Below are 22313 nucleotides of genomic sequence, written 5' to 3' on the forward strand. Positions count from 1 at the left end.
CTGTGGCAGAATCATAACCCAGATGCCCCAGATGGCCCACGGCCCAGCCCTGGACTGCCTCCTGGTACTGCCCTGCAAGCAACCTGGGCGTCTTAGGGGCTGGGGCCCTTCTCGGGCTGCCTGAGCTCCTGAGCAAACCAGACTCTTCTGTGAGGGCAGGCCTGTTCCCGGGGGCTCCCCAGTCAGCCTCTCCCCCTTTTCTCTGTACATGTATGGACAATTGCCACTGGGAGGTAATACGGGTCCAGCAGTAGGTGAGCTTAGAGAGCTGTGGTGGGGCCATGCTGCCCAGTGGGGGCGTGGGGAAGAGGTGGAGGGAGGCCCCCCATCCACTGCCCCAGCCCCTGAAGCCCAGGGAAGTAGAGCACAGGCCCTTAGGTGTCTGCTTCCCACTGCAGTGGTCGCTCAGGGCCCTGCCCTCCACAGTACGTGTCCAACGTGGAGGATCCCCTTTGGCCAGGGTTTGTGTCAGGGGATGTGTGATTGGCCACACACATGTCCATCCCAGGTCCACCCCAGGCCATCACATTCCTGAGTCTGCCCTTGTGCATGTGCTTGAATCTGAACTCCCCTGGTCTCCAGCAGTGGCTTCTGGAATTTTCCAGCTGGTGCACTCTCACCTGATCCTCAGCACCCCCTTCCAGCCTACATCATTTGTGCTCTAGAGGTGGGGTAAGAAAGGGTCAGACAGGGGCCTGGCCTTCTCTGGGTTCAGCCCTGTCGCAAGCCATCCGTATCTGGCCTGTCACCTCAGCTCCTGGGCCTGAGGCCTCCCATGTGTCCACCACAGTAGGACGTGTCCATTGTGCCTGGCTGTGTGCGGGACACTTCATGCCCCCTCCATGACTGGCCGCTGGGAAGTGACGGGCCAGGGCTGCCTCCCTGGGTTGTAGTAGCAGGTCAGGGCCTTTGGTCTGTCGCTGTGCCCAGCCTGTGCCTCTCCCAGGGCCGGGCCAGTTACCTTGGTCCTGCATTTCCCAGGACAAGGGACTCATCCCTCCTCCCTTCCTTGCTTCTGCCCCCACCCCTAAAGCACCGGCCTTGAGTGTGGGGGAGAAGCAGAGACCCTGAGGCCTCCCATTGCACCCCCAGGTCCCCCGAGGGCTCGGTGCTGCTGACTGAATCATTTCTATATTTGGCCGCTGAGCCACGTGGGCGGGGGAACCGCGGCGGCGGGCCGTGCGCTGGCAGCTGCCGGGGCGGCAGGGGCCGGTGGCGCCCCGGGACGCGCCCATCGGGAAGGGCCCTGAGCCAACGCCGCCGGCTGCCCTTGCCGGCGATCTCTCTCTCTCTGTGCCGGGTGGGTCCCGCTTTCCCTCTGCACGTTTCTACCTCAGCCCCGCCGGTCCTCACCGCCGTCTCTCCTCCGCCAGGCCGCAACGCCTTCCAGAAGCCATGGAGGTCGCTAGACCCGACGTCCGGGGCTCGTTCTGAGAGAAGAGGGGTCTTCCAGCGCTGCTGCCCCTGTCTGTCATGGCCACACTGCGCTGCTGCCCGCTGGTCCAGGGATACCGGGCACCCAGCCCCAACCCTGAGAGGAGAGGTCAGGCTTTCCAGCTCCGGTCCCCAGGGGCGCTCCCGCTCCCAGGTCCCGCTCAGAGCTGGAGCAACTGATTGCCATGGCCGAAGCCCCTGCCCAGCTGCCCACTCGTCTGGCGCTGCCCGCTCTGAGCCTCGGGCCCTGGGTCCTCCCAGAAGCGCCCCTCTAAGCCCCTTCCCCGTCCACTGTCCGCCCTCACCATGTGTGAGGTGATGCCCACAATCAACGAGGGGGACCCCCTGGGCCCCCCACACGGCGCCGAGGCGGACGCCAACTTCGAGCAGCTGATGGTGAACATGCTGGACGAGCGGGAGCGGCTGCTGGAGTCCCTGCGGGAGAGCCAGGAGACCCTGGCCGCCACGCAGGGCCGGCTGCAGGACGCACTGCACGAGCGGGACCAGCTGCAGCGCCACCTGAACTCCGCGCTGCCCCAGGTAAGGCCTGAGGGGTCTGCATCCGCCCTTGGCCGGGCTCTGGGCTCCTCTGCATCCGTTTGCATATCAGCCGTGAGAATTCACGCTCCAGTTTCCTTTGCCCTCACTCCAACCCTTGATTTCCCAAGCTCCTCAGTCTGGAAGTGGCCTTTCCCGGCAGGATCGGCTGGGATTTTGGTGCGGGAGGGAAAACTCAGCCCTAATTGTCAGCTGTAGTGAGCCCGGGACGCCAGTAGGTGGCACCCTAGACCGGAAAGAAACAGCCCTTGTTTGCTGTTCATTGCTTCCCCATTGGAGGTGGCTTTGGGGAGCATGGCGAGGGGAGGCAGCCCTAGTTAGCATGGGGTCCAGCTTCCTTATTGCACAGATGGAAAAAGGAAGAGACCTCACATAGAGAGTTGGCAGGCAGAGCTGGGCCTCTAAGCCAGAAATCCTGATTCCCCTCTATTTTTCAAGGTTTACTTATTTGAAAGGCAGAGTTACAGGGAGAGGAGAAACAGAGAGAGAGATCTTCCACCTGCTGGGTCACTCCACTGATGGCCACAAAGAGCCAGTGCTGGACCAGGACGAAGCTAGGAGCCAGGAACTGTATCCAGGTTGTCTGTGGAGATGGCAGGGGCCCAAGCTCTTGGATCATCTTCCTTTGGTTTTCCCAGCCACATTAGCAGGGAGCTAGATGGGAAGTGGAGCAGCTGGGATACGTATGTGCCCGCATGGGATGCCAGCGTCACAGGCAGTGGCTTTATGGGCTACGCTGCAGAACCAGCCCTGAATTATCTTTGTCAAGTTCTATAAAACCCTTGCCCCTACCGCAAGGCAGCCACCCCTGTTTGTGTGCTTTTTGTGTACTTAATGCTTTGGATGGTCTTGCCAGCTTCGCACAACCCAGATGTGGGTGCTGTCTCCACCATCATTCCATTTCACAGAAGAGCGCTCCTGGTTGAGTCATCCAGGTAGCAGGTGGCAGAGGTCTGAAGATGGGAAGCCAAGCTCCCTTCCCCTGTGTCCTGTGTCCCCTCCCCACACTGGCCCTGGAGTTCTGGCTGCCTCCTGCCCACTGCCCCCCTCGGCTTCCCCTGTTGAGATGTGTGCTCTTAGCGGGTCCTGGACCATGTGTCTGCTGCTAGTCGGAAAGGCTGTGAGCTCAGCCTGGTAGCCAGGCCCTAGGTGCACTGAGACTCCCATGTTGAGCCCAGGGCATTTCAGTGCCCGTGTGCCTATGCTGCCCTCTGCATCTCAGGGGAAACAGAGAGATAAATATTGAAACCTGGTGCTGCATGCATGGCATAAGTTGCCCTGAGCCCGTGGGGAGGGTTCCAGGGTTGCAGGAGGGAAGGAGACATAGCTGCAGGCCTGCGCCTAGCATCCCACCCTGCTAAGAGTGATGGCAGTCGGCACTGCACTGTATTACGGGTGAGGATGGGAAGCCCCTGGGGTGGGTGTGGTGGTGCAGAGGGCTAGCTCACTGCTTGTATCACCAGCTTGGTTTGAGTTCCAGCTGTTCTACTTCCACTCCAGCTTTCTGCTCCTGTGTCCTGAGTGGTGGGGAGGGTAGCAGATGATGGCTCAAGGACCTGGGCCAAGGCCGTCCATGCTGAAAACCTTGAGTGCAGTTCTGAGTTCCTGAACTGGGCTGCCCCAGCCCAGGATGTTGCTGGCATTTGGGGAGTGAACCAACAGGTGGAAGATCTCTCTCTCTCTCTATTGCTGTACCTTTCATGTGGAGAAATAAACAAATAAATAAGCATTTAAGATAAAAAGTGAGTCATGTGGTATCCTGGTGAGGAGCAGGGGTGGGTTGGGGCTCCACCTGCCTCACCCTGCCCAAGGTCACGTGGGGACAGGCACAGCTGAGTTGTACTCTGGCCTACCTGACTTCAAGCCCTGCTGAGGGCATCACATGACAGTTGGACCCTTCCTATCTCTGTGTCCCCAGCCCAGGACCTGGTTCCCTCCCACATTTGTGGCTGAGCAATAGTTCCCAAGCTGCTGCTTTTAACCCCGGCTTCAAACATTTAACCCAGGGAGGCCACTGGCTTTGAGACGGGCTTGGAAAGATGAACCTTTCCTTGGTGGCCACGGAGGGTGGGTGGGTGGGAGGACTGTCAGGTGAAGGAACCCGGCTGAGTATGGACCAGCATTAGGAGAGGATCCAAGACCCCTGGGCCTGGGGTGGGCAGAAGGGCTCTGTGAAGGAGGAATGTGTAGCATTATGCTCTGGGAGATTGTCCTGGTGGCCGTGCGTCAGAGAGGGAACAGAGGAGACAGCTGATTTTGTGTGAGGAGAGCACCAGATCTGTGGTATGGATCACATGTGTGTAAGTGCAAGCATACCTGCACGTGTGTTTATGTGTGTCCATCATACACACGCATGAGCATACACATGTACACCTGTGTCCATGGGTGTATAGGTGCATGTACATTTGTGTTCCAGAGCATAGGTGTGTGTTTGTGTCTATAATACATGTGTGTTTATACATATGTTTATTTGTGTATGTATCCATGAGTGCATGCCTGTCTGTGTGTGCATGCATGTGTTCCTGAGTGGGTGTGTGTTGCTGTACACCTGCCTGTGTGTGGCCAGGAAGGGAAGCAGCATCAAGTCCAGGAGGTGTGCAATGCTGGACCCTGAGTTCCCTGGCTGTGGCCTAGGATAACCAGGAGTAGGATCAGGGCTGCGGCACCCTGGCCCATTTTCCCTCCTCACTCTTGTCTCCCTGCCCCCTTGCCTGTCCTGGAGCTGTGAGCAGGAGCTGCTCTGGGGCATCTTGTTGTGGTGCTTGGTCCTTGGTGTACAAGGGAGGCTACGGTGTGGGGTGGCCTCACTGACAACTGTTCACTTGCTCCTGAGACAGCCACAAAGGGTGGACCAAGCACCTGAAGCCTTTTCTGGAGGGCACTGATGTCTGGGAAATGGGATTCCTTGGGCCTGGGACTGTGGGGCCAGTCGCTTCCCTTCTGTTCCACCTCCAAGGGCCTCACATGCAGCAGAGGGTACCCTGTGAGGGTACCCTGAGATGTGTGGGGTGCAGCCAGGGCAGGGCAATTGTCTTGGCCTCAGGTGCCTGAGAGGCAGCTCTGGCTTGAGTGGACAGGGCCTCCCGGAAGCCAGAGCTGAAGCACGGGGTGGACTTGTGGGGCAGTTGTCCTCAATGCCTCTTCTTTCACCGCCCACCTGCAGCTTGCAGAGCCCTAGGACATCCAGCTCCAATGCCATCTTCAAAATTCCCTTCTCTTCTGGCCCCAACACCCAGTAACTTCTGTTTAGATCTCATTCCCCTAAGCCAGAGGGAAGAACTATCCTTGGTCACTTACTTCAGTGAAGTGTCATTGAGCTGAAGGAGAAAGGGGAAGGCCACTCTAAGCATGCCCAGTGCCTCTCTCACCCTTGTGCTTGACAGTGCTTAGACTGCACGGAAGACTCAGACGCACAGCCCTCTGGGGACACTTATGCTGGCGTTACAATGCCCTGTAGGGGAGAAATAGTTGAGAGAGGTGGGTGGGAGGAGCTCTGACCCTGCACAGGAGCCACATCCCCAGGCACTGAGGGGCCTTGATGTTTGCAGGAATTTGCCACCCTGACCCGGGAGCTGAGCATGTGTAGGGAGCAGCTTCTGGAGCGGGAGGAAGAGATCTCAGAGCTGAAAGCAGAGAGGAATAACACCAGGGTGAGTGGGCGTGGCCCGGGATGAGTGGGCGTGGCTAGTGTAAATATGGGAGGGCTGAGGCATGACCAAAGGGCAGGCAAGAAGAGCACCTGGGGGTGGTCATCAGTCCATTTATCCACAGTGCTGGTTTCCTTGGGGAGAGGCCAGGGCAGCTGGGTGGGGGTGGGTGCATCACTGGAGCCATAGCTCTTGTGCGGTCCAAAAGACGTCTATATTGCAGTGGTGCCTGGTTGACCATCGTGTGCACTGGGTGAGCAGGTGGGCCCTGAGTACAACCCCCAGGGCCCAGGCTCCCAACACTCACTCCTCTCCCTCACTCACTCTTGCTCCTTGCCAGCTGCTTCTGGAGCACCTGGAGTGCCTGGTGTCCCGCCACGAGCGGTCCCTGAGGATGACGGTGGTGAAGCGCCAGGCACAGTCGCCCTCGGGCGTGTCCAGCGAGGTGGAGGTGCTCAAGGCCCTCAAGTCTCTGTTTGAGCACCACAAGGCCTTGGATGAGAAGGTACCATCTCCATGGCCACTCCAGCTGGGGTCCCCTGCAGAGGCTTCAGAGCCTGTTCCTTCCCACCTCTGGCCCAAGCTCAAGGTTGTTTGTGAGGTTCCCTCTAGGCAATTGGAGGCCCCTGATCTTCCTGCCTGATGGCCATAGAACAGGCCCCCATCTCTTCCTCCATTTCCTCTTTCCTTGAGCAGGTGCGAGAGCGGCTCCGGGCAGCGCTGGAGCGGGTTACTACCCTGGAAGAGCAACTAGCAGGAGCCCACCAGCAGGTAGGTGGCACGGGGCCCCGGGCCAGCCTGTGCCCTGCAGTTCCCAGAAGCCCAGGCTGCCCTGATCCTTGCCTCTGGTCCGCCTCAGACTCTCCATGCAGTGTCTGAGGACAAATGGCCCAGGCTCGGACTGGCAGCTCTTTTTAGGAGCTGGGGCACACAGAAAGATTTGGAATATGTGAAAAGGGTCTCATGTCTTCTACTCATGTGCCCACAGGTGTCCGCCTTGCAGCAGGGGTCCGGGGTCCGGGATGGAGCAGCAGAAGAGGAGGGGACGACGGACATGGGGCCAAAACGCCTGTGGAAGGTGGGTGCTGGAAAATGCCCCAAAGGTACCCACTCACCCCAAGAATGCAGAGCACAGGCCATGTGCTGCCTGGGTTGAAGCAAACTTGAGGCTTTCTGCAATAGTCCCACTTCTTTATTCCTCCCACTTCATCTACAAAGGAATCTGGAGTTTTGTTCAGGCACCCACCTGCTGGGCTTATACCGTTGTCTTTCCTCACTGTGAGAGGCCAGCTCCCTTGAGCTGGCAGAAGGCGAGGTCCCCTCTTGTTCTGAGACTTTGCTCCGCCTTTACAGGTGACAGGAAGTAAATGAGATAGCGGGCAAGACTGGAAACTGGAGAGCAAGGGTGTTGGGTCATGGCCCATGAGCTCTAGTGCTGGGGAGGGGTGAGGAGGAGGCTTGGGCAGATCTCTGATCTGATCCAGGGCAGGAGCATAGGGGTCCCTGGCTCCTCAGAGACTGATAGCTCCCTGTGCCCGGAGGATGGCGCGGGCCGGGCAGAAGAGCTGCAGGAACTCCTGGAGAAGCAGAACTTTGAGTTGAGCCAGGCCCGGGAGCGACTGGTCACCCTGACAGCAGCTGTAGCTGAACTGGAAGAGGACCTGGGCACAGCCCGCCGGGACCTCATCAAGTCGGAGGAGCTTAGTAGCAAGCACCAGCGGGACCTGCGGGAGGTGAGCGTGGGGCTCGTGTCACTGCAGGTTTTATGGGGAGGGGAGGGTGTGGCAGGAGGGCCAGGCAAGGGCTAGGGTGGGTTCAGCATCAGGAGGAAGGACAGGAAGGCGGTCACAGTCAGGCCAGCTGCTATTGATGGGCAGTCAGGCCAGCTGCTATTGATGGGCAGGTGCCAGCCAGGGCCTTCTCCTTGTCCCCCTTGCTTCCACCCAGGCTCTGGCCCAGAAAGAGGACATGGAGGAGCGAATCACCACGTTGGAGAAACGCTACTTGGCTGCTCAGCGGGAGGCCACATCCATCCACGACCTCAATGACAAATTGGAGAACGAGCTGGCTAACAAGGAGTCGCTGCACCGCCAGGTTACTCCTTCGCAGGGGGCGGGAGTGGGCATTGGACTTGACCCTCAAGCCCCTGGGGGGTCTGTCTAGACCCTTCCTTTGGTGGCCCAGGAGCCCCTGAGATCCAATAGGTGACCTCAGAGTCTGGGAAGTCAGGCATCAGGGCAGCTAAGAACCAGTAGTGTCCCTTGTTGCTTCTGACCTGTCCCGTGCTCGCTGCTGGGGCTGGTAGGGCCTGGTGCTCCCTTTTGAATCATACCCCCACCCTGCCAGTGTGAGGAGAAGGCCCGGCACCTGCAAGAGCTGCTGGAGGTGGCCGAGCAGAAGCTTCAGCAGACGATGCGCAAGGCAGAGACGCTGCCCGAGGTGGAGGCTGAACTGGCCCAAAGGATCGCAGCCCTCACCAAGGCAAGTGAGCCTGAAGCTGGGTGTCCCAAATGGGCAGGGAAGGAGGGAGATGGAGGCGCCTTGGGTCGGGATCTCGACACCCACTTGCCACGCTGCCTGCATCTGGCAGTGGGAAGAGTAATCCTATCCTTGTCACCCCACAGTGATGCAACTGACCCCAAGAAGGAGTGCCAAAGCACTGTGAGGAGAAAGGATGGAGCCATTGTAGTCCCCCTGCTGTGGCCAGGTCCTCCTTTGGTGTGGGGCTGCAGGGAACAGAGGAAGACTCCTGTCTCTGGAAAGATGAATGACTCCCCATCCATGGAGAGGGGGGGCGGTTGGGGTACAGGGTGAGCACATTCACTCAACTGAAGCCTTGTAAGCTACAGACCATCCTGGTGGCGCCAGGGCTCCAGCTGCAGGAGGACTGAAAGCCAGCAGGATTTTAGTGAATGGGGAGCCAGCTTTCCCTGCTAAGAATTCTACAAAGTGAGCAGGCTGCAAAGACATGGGCACCAAGAACGCGAGGAAAGCCCTGGGCATAGTCAGGCCCATGTTCATCAGAACTTGGCAGTGTCTTTCAGCAGGTTGGGTTCTGATGCAGGGTCGCTATACCCTGAGCCCTGGACAGAAGGAAGCACTGGGCCTGGAGGCTGTGCAGGATGAAGGCTGGCCCGAATGCCCTGTGGCAGTTCAGGGGCTCTGCAGCCCAGGGTCTGCTGCGTCTCGGTCTCAGCAGGACTGAGTACTCCTGCCCTTGACTGGCTTCATGGCCTGGTGGGGGGGGGGGGTGTCACCATTCCCTAACTACACTCAGTGTCTTCTTCTTGGGAATGCTGGTCTTGGTCTAGGTGGGGGGCGCTGCTGAGGTCTTTGCAGCCCCTGGAAGGGAGGGCTGCAGGGGCTCTGTGTGTGTGTATGTGTGTGTGTGTTTGCACATTCCCAAAGACTGTCAGCAGAGGATGGGCTGAGGGGGTCGTCTGTCCTGGGGTCCTGGTGGGGTTTGCTGACCATGAAACTGTGTGACCTTTTAGGACATCTTGTGAGCAGAGGCAGTGGGCACCCTGCCTCAGCAGCCAAGAGGAAACAAAGGGAGGCGCCTCTGTCTGGGCTGTTAGTGACCATGGCCATGGCTGCAGTGGCTCTGCTCCAAGCACCTGCCCTGGGTTGTCTCTCATTGCCCTTGCAGTGGCCCAAGTGGGCACAGAGGTTGCTTTTCCCTGTTTTGTAGCTGAGGAAGCTAAAGTCATGTGTGCAGCTGGCAAGGGTTTGGACCAGGGCCAGCCATCCCCCGTCCCTGTTCATAATTGCTTCTGAGAAGCAGTAAGAAGGTTGTGGTCCCTTGTGCTACCAGCTGGAGCTGTTTCTAGAAGCCTAGGGAAGTCTTGCAGCTTCTTGAGCTGCTGGCTCCAGGAGTGTTTTAAGGCTGGTTGTCAGTGGGAAAATGGTGGGGATGGGGGAAGTTGGCAGGCATCTGTGTGTGGGGGAAGAGAGGCAGTGGTGAGGGCAGGTTGCTCTGGGCTGGCTGGTGGTGGAATGAGCTTCACTGAGACCTGGATGCTCAGGCCACCTGGCAACAGCTGCTTGAGAGATGGGACTGAGGGGGCCAGAGAGGACTCCAGCATTTGGTGACCTGTCCCTGCCCCTAGGCTGAAGAACGGCATGGCAACATTGAGGAGCACCTGCGGCAACTCGAAGGGCAGCTGGAGGAGAAGAACCAGGAGCTGGCTCGGGTGAGGGCCCTGGGCTGGGCTCTAAGCCCCGCCCATTCCTCTCCAGGTCTCCTCCCCTCCCCACAATTGTGGTGGTCTGTACAAGGGCCAGGGAGGAAGGGCCTGGCCAGGAATGTGTCATAGAGAGTGGTCAGGAGCGTTGGAGTGGTGGGCCCCCCGGGAGGGCTGTGGGGCTTCCGGGTGGCTGGTGCAGATGTGTTGGCTATACAGGTGCGCCAGAGGGAGAAGATGAATGAGGACCACAATAAGCGACTGTCGGACACCGTGGACCGGCTGCTGAGCGAGTCCAACGAGCGCCTGCAGCTGCACCTCAAGGAGCGCATGGCAGCCTTGGAAGAGAAGGTGCCTTAGACCCAGGGGCCTGGGTGGGCATGGCCGTCGGGAGGAAGGGGGCAGATGAGGGTGTGGGTGGAATCTGAGGGCGTGGAGTCCACACAGGCTCAGCTCTGGGCCTGGGGAGTCCTTGGCTCACAGTTGCTCTCCACCAGAACACGCTGATCCAGGAGTTGGAGAGCTCCCAGCGGCAGATCGAGGAGCAGCACCACCACAAGGTAGCCGTTGGTGGCTGGCCCAACACACACTGTATTAGTGTGCATGTCAGCCCCAGTACACACCTTGCTGTGTTATTCTGCATCATAGCGCATGGCAGGGGACACACCACTCTTCACAGGTACAGGACTGAGGGCAGAAGCACAGACATAGGGCAGGCAGACAGACCCCAGGGTTTGGTGGGGCTTCCCACTCCCAGCTTAAGGGCAGGAGTCAGCAATGGCCATGCAGTCTGGGGTGGGGGCAACTGGCAGCCCCTTGCTGCCCCAGGAGAGAGTTTCTACAGACAGACTCTGCCAGTCCCGGTCCCCTGCCCAGCACTCTGCTCACTTTGCAGCCCCACTTCTCTTTGGTGTTGTCCCTGGGCCTAGTCTGAGGGCCCTGGCCTTGACCTTGGCAGTGCATCCTTCTGCTTCTTTCCAACTCTGCTGTTCTCTGTCCCTGACTCTCCCCTGTCTTTCCCTCTGCGGCCCACCCCCTCTCTGGTTGTGCCTGGCACAGGGCCGCCTGTCTGAAGAGATTGAGAAGCTGCGCCAAGAGGTGGACCAGCTGAAGGGTCGAGGGGGGCCATTTGTGGATGGCATCCATTCCAGGTACTGGAGCGTGGGAAGCTGGATATGTGTTGTCAGGGGTCCCAGATGGGCCCCACCCCTACCCTTCCACCAAAGGACCGCATAGAACCTCAGAGTCCTGGGCACTGGGGTGGGTGCTGAGGCTTAGGGGACTCGATCATGTGGGCAGGTTAGAGGAGGGAGGCCTGGCCAGGGGTCATGTGATGCCCCTTCCCCATGGCCTTGGCACCTGCACACTGGCTCTTGGCACAGGCTCTGCAGAGCGCTGGGTGCTATGTTCCACCAGGTCACTGCAGGGAGTGCTGCTGCAGCTGTGTTTGCGCTGTCTTCACAGTTGCTGGTTGAGCATTGAGGACCGGCTAGGTTCAGGTGGCTGACAGGTGTTAGGTGGCAGCTGGGAGTGCTGAAGGTTGAGTTGCCTTGTTGCTCAGCTGCTCACAGTTCCCTGTTCCTGAGAGCACCGTGAAATACCGTGGAGCCTTCTACCTCATGTCTGAATCCAGCCCACGTGTTGGGGCACTAGATTTTCCTCCCCATTTTGTGGAATGGTTGGCACTGAGCTCGGACCTCAAGCCTGCTCTCCGTTCTCTACCTGTGGCAGCAGGTGAAGTCTGTGAGAAGGATGCCATTCCAGGTTCACACCTCTGGGCTGAGTTCTCAGCATGCTAGTCTGTAGACAGATCCCTGTGGTCTTGGGCGGTGGGACCAGCTTCCAGGAGGGAAGCCCTATCCGTGAATAAGGCATGGCCTGGAGTACAGCAAGCCACGTGCTTTCCTAATGCTGGGTTCTTGGCTTTAGTTGTAGACTCACCGGACCCATCGTGGAGCTGCATCTGAACTCCCCTCCCCTTGCAGCTGCCTCACCCTGCTCTACTGCTCTGGGTCTCTCCAGTGAAGAAATATTGCCAGAGCGGCTTCCAGTGTGTTATTATGCAGATCCTGCAGTCTCAGGGTTGGGATAGACCCTGGGGCAGGCAAAGGGTCTTTAAGATTTGTATTTGTCTTTAATAGTGATTTATTTGCAAGGGAGAGAGAGATGAAAGAGAAAGATCTTCCATCTGCTGGTTTGCTCTCCAAATGGCTACAACAGTTAGAGTTGGACCAGGCCAAAGCCAGAGGCTGGGAGCTTCTTCCAGGTCTCCCATGTAGCCGTAGGGACTCAAGCACTTGGGCTATCTCCGACTGCTTTCCCAGGCCCATTAGCAGAGGGTTGGATTGGAAGTGGGCAGCTGGGACGCAAACCAGTGATCCTATGGGGTGTCAGCGTGGCAGGCTGTGGCTTCACCCACTGAGTCACAATGGTGATCCCTATCCTGTACCTTGGAATAGCACCAGGAGCCTCCCACTGCTTCCTGGGGAAGGGGGGTGCCTGGTGGGAATTTGAGCCAAAGACTCTGTTCCAATTATGGGGAGCCCTGAGGGAAGTTGCTGGGGGAAGGATCAAGAAGCAAAGACCCCCAGAGTTATAGGAACTTTTAGGTGTCCTCCCTTCCAACCTGCCCCAGAACCCTTGTCCTCCTCCTAACTGTCCCGGTCAGGTGGCCTGGAAGCCTATGTGTTGGGGGCTCAGCTTCGTGAAGCCACCAGTGGCATCATGAGCCAACTGTTGCTGTTAGAAACGCCTTCTTGAGGGCCAGCCGGGAAGCTGTGCCTAAGAGCCTTCTCCCCTGGTTGTTTCTGACCCCCAGAACACCAAAAATGAACCTGATCTCCCACTCTCCCAGCACTTTCTGTAGCTCAGGGTCCTGCCAAAGCTTCTCCTGCCTGAGCCGAGGATCCCTTGGGGCCCTCAGTCCTCATGGCTGTCTTTCTCTGTCTGTTGTGGCTGCTCAAGGTCGCACGTGGGCAGTGCAGCGGACGTGCGGTTCTCCCTGACCACAGCCCCCCATGCACCCCCGGGGCTGCATCGCCGCTACAAATCATCAATGAGGGAGGAGTCGGCCAAGGTGAGGGGGTGAACAGGGCAGTGGGGGGAGTCTCCCTGGGGAGTGTGGGGGTCAGTCCTGCCGCGTGCCTGGCTCTAGTTACACAGATGGCTGGCGTGTGCTGCAGAGGCCCCCCGCCCCCACTGGTCACGACAGCTGCAGCCCTGGGGTTGGGCCATCGTCAGCTGCAACAGCTGTGTCCAGCCGCCCCACCTCGGCCTCCTGGTGGGCCAGAGTAGGGTTTGGCAGGCATCCAGTCAGTCCCAGAGGCCCCAGCAAAGCGTGTGTGCGTGTGCCTGGGTGTGCAAGGCGTGTGTTTCTCGTGGCCACGGTGGAGTGGGGGTGGGCAGAAGAAATTGGCAAGGCTTCTGGAACAAAAGCTGCAGTTTCTGGGAGCAAGGAGGGAGGGATGAGGAGGGAAGTGGGCCTGGGGATGGCCCCTGGGGTGTTCTGAGTTGTGACTGGGGGCTCTTGCTGTCTGCAGGGGCAGCAGGGAAGCTACGCCAGGGAGGGCTGACTTCCATGGGTGGTCTGAGACACGCCTGGTCCTGTAACTAGTAGCTGTGCTCTGTCCTGAGCCCCAGGGCACTGGAAGACAGACTGAGCATGAGGGAGCTAAGTCTTTGTGTGATGGGGGCAGACTCGCTTGCTCTTTGAAACCCCCAGTCTGATGATCCAGTCCAGTCTGAAGGCAGCTCTTGTTTTTTCTTTATTTCTTTTTTTCCCCCTCTTCCCTTTGCTGCTTTCCTCCTGTTTGTCAGAAGCCAGTGGCCGCCCAGGAGGTGAGCCAGCCGCCAGCAGCAGCTGGGACAGAGCCTGAGGGGGAAGTGAGGGCCTGAGGTGAGGCAGAGCAAGGCTGGCAGAGCCCCTCTCTGGCCCTAGCCTCTGTGCCCCATGTGCCGCTTTCTGGCTTTCCCAGCCCAGACTCATGCCCGCTCCTCTGCTGGTGCTGCTGCATAGCTCCATGGCAGAGGTTTAGAGGATGGATTCTGAGAAGTGTTCCCCTGACCCCAGGGGCCTTCCCTTGCTCTCTGGTCTGGTTGTCCTCGGGAAGTCTGGGTAAAGAGATCCAGAGAGCCTGTGCAGTACTTTTGTCAGGCTGTGCCAAGGGAGTCTGTGTAGCATCTTGTGCCAGGCTGTGCCAAGGACTTTTCTCACTTGGTCCTTGTGGGGACCTGAGCAGGAGGTACTCCTCCCACTCCCATTTCACAGATTAGGAAACTGAGGCCCAGAGGGCTATAGAGTTGAGATTCAAACCCTTGCTGGCTCCCCGGTTTCTTTGGGGACAGCAGAAATATTTTAGCTGTAAGTGTGCCAAAAGCAAAGCAAACAAACAAAACAACTCCACCCATCCGGAAGTCTTGCTGAGATGTAGGCTATGAATTCCTAGGTCTGGGGTTTGGGGGTGGGGCGGGGTCCAAGCTGTGGTGGGGGCCGCACCTCCTCTACCTGGGGTGTCTCATTGCGACTCCTTTACTCTTCCCTTGCTAAGGACTGGGAGCCGTCTTCACTGCCTGGGGTGCTGGCCCCCACGGCCACTCCTGCCTTTGACAGTGACCCTGAGATCTCTGACGTGGATGAGGAGGAGCCAGGGGGTCTGGTGGGCTCCATGGACGTTGTCTCTCCCAGCGGCCACTCAGACGCCCAGACTTTGGCCATGATGCTGCAAGAGCAGCTGGACGCCATCAACGCGGAAATCAGGTGAGGGCAGGGCTGCGCCTGGCGGGTGCCTGGGGGCACAGGGGCCTGTGCTACCTGCTACCACTCTGGGGGCCTCAGGCAGGGTTCTGGCCCAGTTCTGGCCTGAGAAGGGTAGGCCCCAGGTAGACTCTTGGGCTTCTTGCTCTTCCCAGGCTGGCCAAGTGGCTGGGCTGGCAGAGAGGCACTCCTGCTAGGAACCCTTCACTCATTATGTAGCTCCTGTCCACAGAGGTGCACCCAGAGCTGTGTGAATGTCACTGTCATGCTGAGGTTGTCCCACCATGCTGAGGTTGGCAGTTCTGTAAGGGAACAGGACTTCAGGTTAAGTGACTTGCCCCATGTCACACAGAAAGTGGCAGAGCCACAATCCAACCAATTATACTGTGCTGCATCTGCTGTCCCAGCGAGACAGGCAACAGTGGCAAGGGGAGTTGGCCAACCTTTGCTTTCTCTTGCCTTTTTAGTGAGTTCATGGGTGCTAATTACAAGCAGCAGGGATAAATCTAGACTGTGCTGGAGGTTTCTGGCTATGGAGCTTGTCTGGGTCAATGATTTGCAGACTGGGATTTCACAAATCAGTTCTGAAAAACATAGCACACGTGCACACATCCACACCCAAGGCACATACATGCGAGTGTACACCCATAAACACATAATGCACACACGTACACACCACATGGCGCACCTGCTGCACGCACATGTACACAAACAGATACTGGTGTAAGACTCCCAGCGTTTCGTATTTAAACTAACTTGGATTAAGAATACATAAATAAACAAACTAACTTGGATTTGCTCTCATGATTAACATTGCTGGAGCACAGGTGAGCTCCCAGGGTAGGGGCAGGTCGTCCCCGGGCCTCTTGGCATCATGTAAATGCTCTTTGCTGAGGACTGCCTGTGCCCACACCCTCCTCCCAACACACACCCCGGTCCTCCCCACCCCCCGACACACACCCCAGCTAGCATTCTCTTTCTCATTTTCCTGGGACCCAATGAACTCTCAGTGTTCCAGTTATCAGTCCTGCACTTGGAACCTGCCAACTTAGACCCCTGCCATCATTTCATGGCTCAGAGAACAATGTGCTTAGCTCAAGGCCACTTTTAGGTTGGGGTAGCTCAGGAATTCTGACTCCAGGGCAGTTTGTTTTACATTGTCCAGATTGCTGTCTTGTCACTGCACACACCCTCAGTGTGTGGTCCTAGGGTACTGCTTCCAGTGGGACGTGCTGGGCAGGGGGTGAGGGCCATATTGCTCTCCTCGTAGGATGATCCAGGAGGAGAAGGAGTCCACAGAACTCCGAGCCGAGGAGATTGAGACACGTGTGACCAGCGGCAGCATGGAGGCCCTGAATCTGACGCAGCTGCGCAAGCGTGGTTCCATCCCCACCTCTCTGACTGCCCTGTCCCTGGCCAGCGCATCCCCGCCACTCAGTGGCCGCTCCACACCCAAGCTCACTTCCCGCAGCACCGCTCAGGACCTGGACCGCATGGGGGTCATGACCCTGGTGAGAGCTGCCATGGGCTGTGACCAGTGGGGGTGTGACCGGTGGGGGGCAGGACACAGGACTCCCTTTACTTCTGCTGGGCCTTGGCATCTCTCTCCTGTGACAATGTGCTGGCCCTGGTGTGGCCGGCCATCCAATGTGTCTGTGCCTTCTCTGCTGGGCTCTCGTCCAGCCTGCAAGGTCCTCTTCTGGGGGCTCTCAGGCTTGTGGGTCCCCGAGCCTCTTCTTGCTCTCCAGGACTGTGGAAGACACTGGACCCTGTCTTAATCCCAAGACTACAGGGCTGCCCTGGGCTGGGCATAAGGGCAGCCAGAGCATGCATCTGAGTGTACCTTGCCTCTCTCTTGCAGCCCAGTGACTTAAGAAAGCATAGGAGGAAGCTGCTGGTGAGTGCTGCCTAAGGACCCAGGTACTAGTGGGTGACCCGCTCCCAGGCCTGGCCCTTTGGGCTTCTCCACTACGGAGGCCCTGGGGTCTGAGCTCAGGCCTCCCCGCTTCTGCCTCATCTGGGCTGGGTAGGCAGGTCCCGCATCACTCCCTCTGCCCCCTGACGGCCCCACTGTCTGTTCAGTCGCCAGTGTCTCGGGAAGAGAACCGAGAGGATAAAGCCACCATAAAATGTGAGACTTCTCCTCCTTCCTCACCCAGGACGCTGCGGCTGGAGAAGCTGGGCTACCCCGCCCTGAGCCAGGAAGAAGGCAAGAGGTAGGTGGGACCAGCCTTGGCTGGGCCTGGCTCACCATTCACCTGCTCTGACCCCAGCACCAACTCAATCTTGGTTCTCCCTGCAGTGTCACTCCCCTGCCCCTACTGTGATGTAAGCCTATGTCTTCTTGTCTTCCCTCTCACCTCCGGTTGTAACCCCACAGCGCCTTGGAGGACCAGGGCAGCAACCCCAGCAGCAGCAACAGCAGCCAGGACTCCTTGCACAAGGGTGCCAAGCGCAAGGGCATCAAGTCATCCATTGGCCGCCTGTTTGGGAAGAAGGAGAAGGGCAGGCTGATTCAGCTGAGCCGGGATGGAGCCACAGGCCATGGTCTCTGCCCCCCTCCTGGCAGCGCGGAGTCTGGGTGGGCATGGGAGAGGTAGAGCCAGGGTGCATAGCTGATCTGGCTTGTGGGAGGAAGCTTCCGGGCAGACGAGCCTCAGGCCTGAAAGGGTTGAGGTTCTGTTTACACTGTGGCCTGGTGGTCTGCGTTGGCACCACCAGGTGGGGAGTCCTGGCCTCTGCTCCCTCCAGGCCCTGTCTGGGTGGCCGTTTATTTCCCCTGCTGGTTCCTGTAGAAGGTGAGACTCCACACCCAAAGGAGAGTTGGTTCTTGATGCGAGCTGATTTCTGCTGCATCTGGCCCCCCAGGACTCAAAATGTTACAACACCTGCTGGTGGCTATATGCATCTGAAATGCAGGAAAGTGCTTGGGCCAAGGCTCGCATTATTGTCAGCTCCGTGAGAATAGCCAGGTCGAGGGGTGGTAGGGATTGGGGTGACATTCGCTTTCTTCCTCCTTCCGCTCCTCCTCTTCCCATCATTGGCTTGGTCAGCCAAGGAGTCAGCTGTTGAGTGCTCCAGTACGGTGTTGGAGTGGGAGTACCTGCTTCCCAGCAGCTCCAAGTGTGAAGAGAGGGACAAAGGAGGGACTCAGTCATCAGACCATGGGATGCCCAAGATGGGTGCTTTGGAGCCAGGACTTCAGAGTGGGGTGGTGGTGGGTTGGGGTTGGGAGACAGGAATGGCTTCCTCTACTCCCAGGCCCCGGGCTGAGTGGGAGGCAAGTGGGGGCCCAATGAGAGAGGAGGAGGCAGAGGAAGCAGGGAGCTGTGAGGCCATTTTGATGGCTCGAGGGTAGGAGGAATAGGGGCTGGGCCCAGCCAGCTCACCCCTGCAGACTACGAGGTGACATGGAGGTCCCCTGAACCCGTTGGAGCACGGTTTCTTGGATGGAGAGGGGGGTGTGGGGACTGATCAACAAGAAAGGAACCTTTGAACCCCAGCACACGATCAGACCTTCCCACACCTCAGAGAGGTGTGAATCAGAGCATAGCTCTTGGCAGATGAGGAGGAGGAGGGAGAGGAAGGAGCAGGGGGAGCAGGCCCTCTGCACAGGATGGGGGAGCTACAGCCAAGAATAAGATGGAGGACCCCCATTGCCAGCTCACAGGGTGGGGAAGCCGAGGGGTTTGACAGGTGGGAGAAATGACTGGCGTGAAGCCTTAGGGCTTCTGTGTGCCCTGCCTTGTGTTGCTTGGCTACCAATCTTACAGTTTGAGGCAATTGATGGTGAAAGGATGAGCCACACACCTCCCCTCTCCTGCAAGTGCAAGTGAGAGGCTGAGAGGACCTTTCTCTGCCCATTGCCGGCCCCCACACCCCCAAGTCAGGCTGTCGGAGTCCCTGAGGTTGCCCATGCCTGGTTCTGAGGTTTTCTTTTGCTCTGTGGCTTGGAAGAGAGTTTCTGTCTAACAGCTAGGGTGGCACAGATGTGGCTGGAACATGCCACCAGGGCTGAAACTGTGAGCAGGGGGTACCCAATGCCACTTGGGGCTGCTTGGATGCAGGGATGCATGCAGGGGTGTAGCGTGGTTCCATCCCCACCTCTCTGACAGCCCTGTCCCTGGCTAGCACCTCCCCACAGCTCAGCAGCTGAGGGAAGGCTCCTGCAGTGTTGGGGGGCCCTCGGACCTTTTTGACTGTTTCTCGTTGTGCAGCTGTCTAATGACTCGCCTCCTCCTCCTCTCACCCACAGTGCTGCTCACAGACTCCGAGCTCAGCATGCAGGAGCCCCTGGTGCCTGCCAAGCTGGGCACCCAGGCAGAGAAGGATCGACGGCTGAAGAAAAAGTAAGAGCCCCACAGGCTCTGCCTGGGTCTCAGCCCTCACTTGATCTCCTTTTCATGGGCCACCTGACAGCAGGGACTGAGAGGGGGAGGACCTGGGGCTCCCTGGTGGGGCAGGCTGGTCAGGGTGAGGCAGTGCAGAGGCTACACAGCCTGGAGGTTGCCCACCCCACTTCTGGGCATGACGTTGCCCAAGGTAGGAGCAGGGACTGTGGGAGTCCTAGCCTTGGCACCAGCCCTGGCCTCTGGCAGAGGTGTGATTGTGAGAGAAGGAGAGGAAGAGCCAGTGAGTGTGTTGTTCTTCTGCCACAAGGCACCAGCTGCTTGAAGATGCCCGCAGAAAAGGAATGCCCTTTGCCCAGTGGGATGGCCCCACCGTGGTCTCCTGGCTAGAGGTGAGCCTGGGCACAAGGTCCAGTCGTGTCTGGAAGGAGGGCTGTGAGGGAGGCAGGGGACATGTCCTAGAACTTCCCCACTGTGTTGCTCACTTGACAAGCACATGTGTGACCTCCCTTGGTGACAGCCCTGGTGCTCCTTACCAGTGCACTGCAGGTTGGGGGAGCGGCCTGGACTTTCCCAGGCCACTGGATCCTGCTTATGCATGCCCCCCAGGGGGTAGCCCACCATGCAATGCCAAGACAGTCCTGTCCCCTTCCCAGGCTGAGGTTCTAGTCTGTAAGGTGGGAAGAGGATTCGGTGAGGCCAGCTCCATACCTCCCAGTTCCTGGGCTCTGTGTGCCCCATGGAAGTTGTGGGTGAAGTCGGGTCCTGACCCATGATGTGTTGGGGACTCAGGTCTTGGGGGAAGGAGCTGAGCCCCGATCCCTCTTCCCCCACCTCATGTCCTGTGTCTGCAGCTCTGGGTGGGAATGCCTGCCTGGTATGTGGCAGCCTGCCGGGCCAACGTCAAGAGTGGTGCCATCATGTCAGCCTTGTCGGACACGGAGATCCAGCGGGAGATCGGGATCAGCAATGCCCTGCACCGGCTCAAGCTCCGGTTGGCCATCCAGGAGATGGTGTCCCTGACCAGCCCCTCTGCGCCGCCCACCTCCAGGACGGTGAGCAGCCTCCCCCTTGGCCAGGACTTCCCAGAGGGCCTGGCACAGCGTCTGGTACCTCTGCTCCCTACATTGGTGTTGGGGGGCTGAGAGCTCTGAACCCTCCTCCTGTGTCCCCATCCCACTGGGCATTCAGGTCCTGCCTCTTCAAGGAGCATGACCTGCCTTCTAGAGGCCTGGGTGCCGTGTTGTCCTCATCCCTTGGGGCACCCACCAGCCTGGGCTCCGTGTCTTCCTCTACCCCACCGTGTGAGATCCATACAGTTTCCAGGATGGAGATTTGGGCATACTGTGTGTTCTCCCAGGTTGGGGAAAACAGAAGGAGTAGGGCACCTGTGGGCTCTGTCCTAGTCCGGGACGCAGGACAGCAGGCTGCTCTGAAAACCCCAGGGTCAATCCATGGGCCCTGAGCTCTGAGAATTGGGTCAGCTGCAGGTCCCAATAAGTGCCCTGTGTTCACCTTCAGCCATGCAGTTTTATTTCCTGAGTTCTGCTGTGTGTGGGGCACTTCCCTAGGCCAAGGGAGTCTAGTATGAGTCTCCTACTGTCAGGCCTCCTGGGGCTGGACCAAGGGAGCACGTGGGAGGGGCTTTATCCTTGTCCCTCTGGGCTGCTGGCCTGATGTGGAGACCAGCTGGATTTGCTCTCTACCTGCAGTCTTCCGGGAATGTCTGGGTCACCCATGAAGAGATGGAAACTCTGGCAACATCCCCTAAAACAGTGAGTCTAGCCCCAGGCCCTGGGCCTAGGATTTGGACAGTGGCTCCTGTGAGGAGGAGGGGAGCTATGGGTGATGGGGGTGCCAAGGCCATCCTGCCTGTAGTGGGTCTCCTGCTGTGTGGGGACGGAGCTGCCATTGGGAGCTGCTGGGATGGGAGTGGGAGTTCCTGGGCCGGTTCTGCTTGCAGGGAGTGGGAGGTGGCGGCCAGTCCCTGACCTTGGGCTTGATCCGAGGTGGAGGATCATGGAGCATGGAGGAGTGCCTGCCTGGGCCTGGCGCCTGTGGAGCCTGGCAGGCGCGGATCTGTGCTTTTGCCCCACACACATGCTTGTAAACATCCGTGATCCAAGTCAGCTGCACCCTGGCAGCTGCGGCGCGGTCCCCTCCCTCTTCTCGGTGGGTTTCCTGACTTTATCTGTTTTCCCCAATGCTGCGTTGATTCCTGCTAGGACAGTGAGGAGGGCAGCTGGGCCCAGGTAAGGCTCAGGCTCACCACGGGCTGCTTCCCTTGGGGTCGTTCCTCTGGGACCCCGGGTGCTGTGTGCATTTGTCCCCTGCACACAGCCGGACGTCAGGACACAGCTTCTCTCCTCCCACCTGCTCGACCCCCAGTACCCTGGGGCCCCTTGCTCCAGCTCCTGGTTTCTCAGGGTGTCAGGAAGGAGCCCCCTTACGTTTGTCTCTCCTTGTAGGAATCATGAGATTTAGGTGGGTGTTTGTCTTCTTCTCCCTGCCTGTGCTTGGGAGCTTGTGGTGCAGGACAATGGACGCTTTCAGCATTCCTTCAGTGAGCGTGTTTGCACAGAGACGCGAAGCAGCCAAGCTGTCTGGTGGTGGTCCCGAAATCCAGGGGTGCTCTCCGTCACGAGGGGCACATGAGGCCAAGTGCAGCATGGAGTACACTCTGATTACAGGGGATGATGCAGGCCCGTCACAGGAGCCTTCCAATCATTCGTGAAAATGGAGTTTAGAAATGTTTTATCATGTGTTTCCTTATTTTTTGCCTGGCACACACCTGCCATGAACTTTTTACACAGTGGAATACTACTGAGAGGAGAAAGCGTAGGGGTTTGAGAAACAGGAAATGGAAGAGAAAAATTCCCCAGGAGTCTTAGAATCTGATACTAAAACTCACAAGCAAGCAAAATGAGTAAATTTGCTGTGGAGAACAATGCACAGTGAGAAAACTGTGAGACACTTTTTCGAAGCAAGGGCATGGTGCAGCTCAACCTAGTGTTCACCTCTTGGAGCTGGGAGCTGGGTGGGCAAGGAGGAGGGAAGGGTGGATGTGGCCAAGTGGACAGTGATAGGGTTCTGAACTTGAGCGGCATCCACAGAGGTTAGCAGCGTTTGTTTGCTTGCTAAGGAACTTGGGTTACATGTACTTGTGTGTGTACCAACTGTTTGATTTGGAAAGATAGCAGGACAGAGTTTAATCTTAAAAACATCATAAAGAAGGAGTGATGCAGGGTGCCTATTAAGCTGCAGCACTGGGTGGACAGGAAGCACCTGCTCTGGGAAGGAGGCCTCTCAGAAGTGGGCAGGGGTGCCTGGGGAAGGCTGCAGGAGGGGCCAGGCCTCAGTGCATGGAGTGTGGCCTGTCCACTGCCAT

General features: G+C 58.4%; 1 protein-coding gene across 11 annotated transcripts in view; it reads left to right on the top strand.

The window, feature by feature from the left end:
- Positions 1 to 1643: 1643 nt before the first annotated feature.
- Positions 1644 to 22313, top strand: part of PPFIA4 (PTPRF interacting protein alpha 4) — a 31821-nt gene continuing 11151 nt past the window's right edge. For 2 of the 11 annotated variants that reach the window (XM_040985228.1, XM_040985233.1), the window contains exons 1-23: positions 1644 to 1974; positions 5541 to 5642; positions 5980 to 6144; positions 6336 to 6410; positions 6628 to 6717; positions 7181 to 7372; positions 7587 to 7733; positions 7986 to 8120; positions 9749 to 9832; positions 10043 to 10174; positions 10321 to 10383; positions 10883 to 10974; positions 12788 to 12899; positions 14371 to 14579; positions 15847 to 16087; positions 16438 to 16473; positions 16659 to 16792; positions 16957 to 17123; positions 18832 to 18925; positions 19236 to 19317; positions 19780 to 19980; positions 20638 to 20700; positions 21151 to 21177. In XM_040985228.1, coding sequence (XP_040841162.1) covers positions 1741 to 1974; positions 5541 to 5642; positions 5980 to 6144; positions 6336 to 6410; positions 6628 to 6717; positions 7181 to 7372; positions 7587 to 7733; positions 7986 to 8120; positions 9749 to 9832; positions 10043 to 10174; positions 10321 to 10383; positions 10883 to 10974; positions 12788 to 12899; positions 14371 to 14579; positions 15847 to 16087; positions 16438 to 16473; positions 16659 to 16792; positions 16957 to 17123; positions 18832 to 18925; positions 19236 to 19317; positions 19780 to 19980; positions 20638 to 20700; positions 21151 to 21177 — 2877 coding nt within the window. In that variant the 5' untranslated portion in view covers positions 1644 to 1740. The remainder of the gene's footprint in view (positions 1975 to 5540; positions 5643 to 5979; positions 6145 to 6335; positions 6411 to 6627; positions 6718 to 7180; positions 7373 to 7586; positions 7734 to 7985; positions 8121 to 9748; positions 9833 to 10042; positions 10175 to 10320; positions 10384 to 10882; positions 10975 to 12787; positions 12900 to 14370; positions 14580 to 15846; positions 16088 to 16437; positions 16474 to 16658; positions 16793 to 16956; positions 17124 to 18831; positions 18926 to 19235; positions 19318 to 19779; positions 19981 to 20637; positions 20701 to 21150; positions 21178 to 22313) is intronic. The other 9 variants (XM_040985232.1, XM_040985231.1, XM_040985236.1 and 6 more) reach the window with 7 other exon arrangements.

The sequence above is a fragment of the Ochotona curzoniae genome, unplaced genomic scaffold (assembly GCF_017591425.1).
Source record: "Ochotona curzoniae isolate NIBS_2020 unplaced genomic scaffold, NIBS_Ocur_1.0 contig_430, whole genome shotgun sequence".
In the NCBI taxonomy this organism is placed as follows: Eukaryota; Metazoa; Chordata; class Mammalia; order Lagomorpha; family Ochotonidae; genus Ochotona; species Ochotona curzoniae.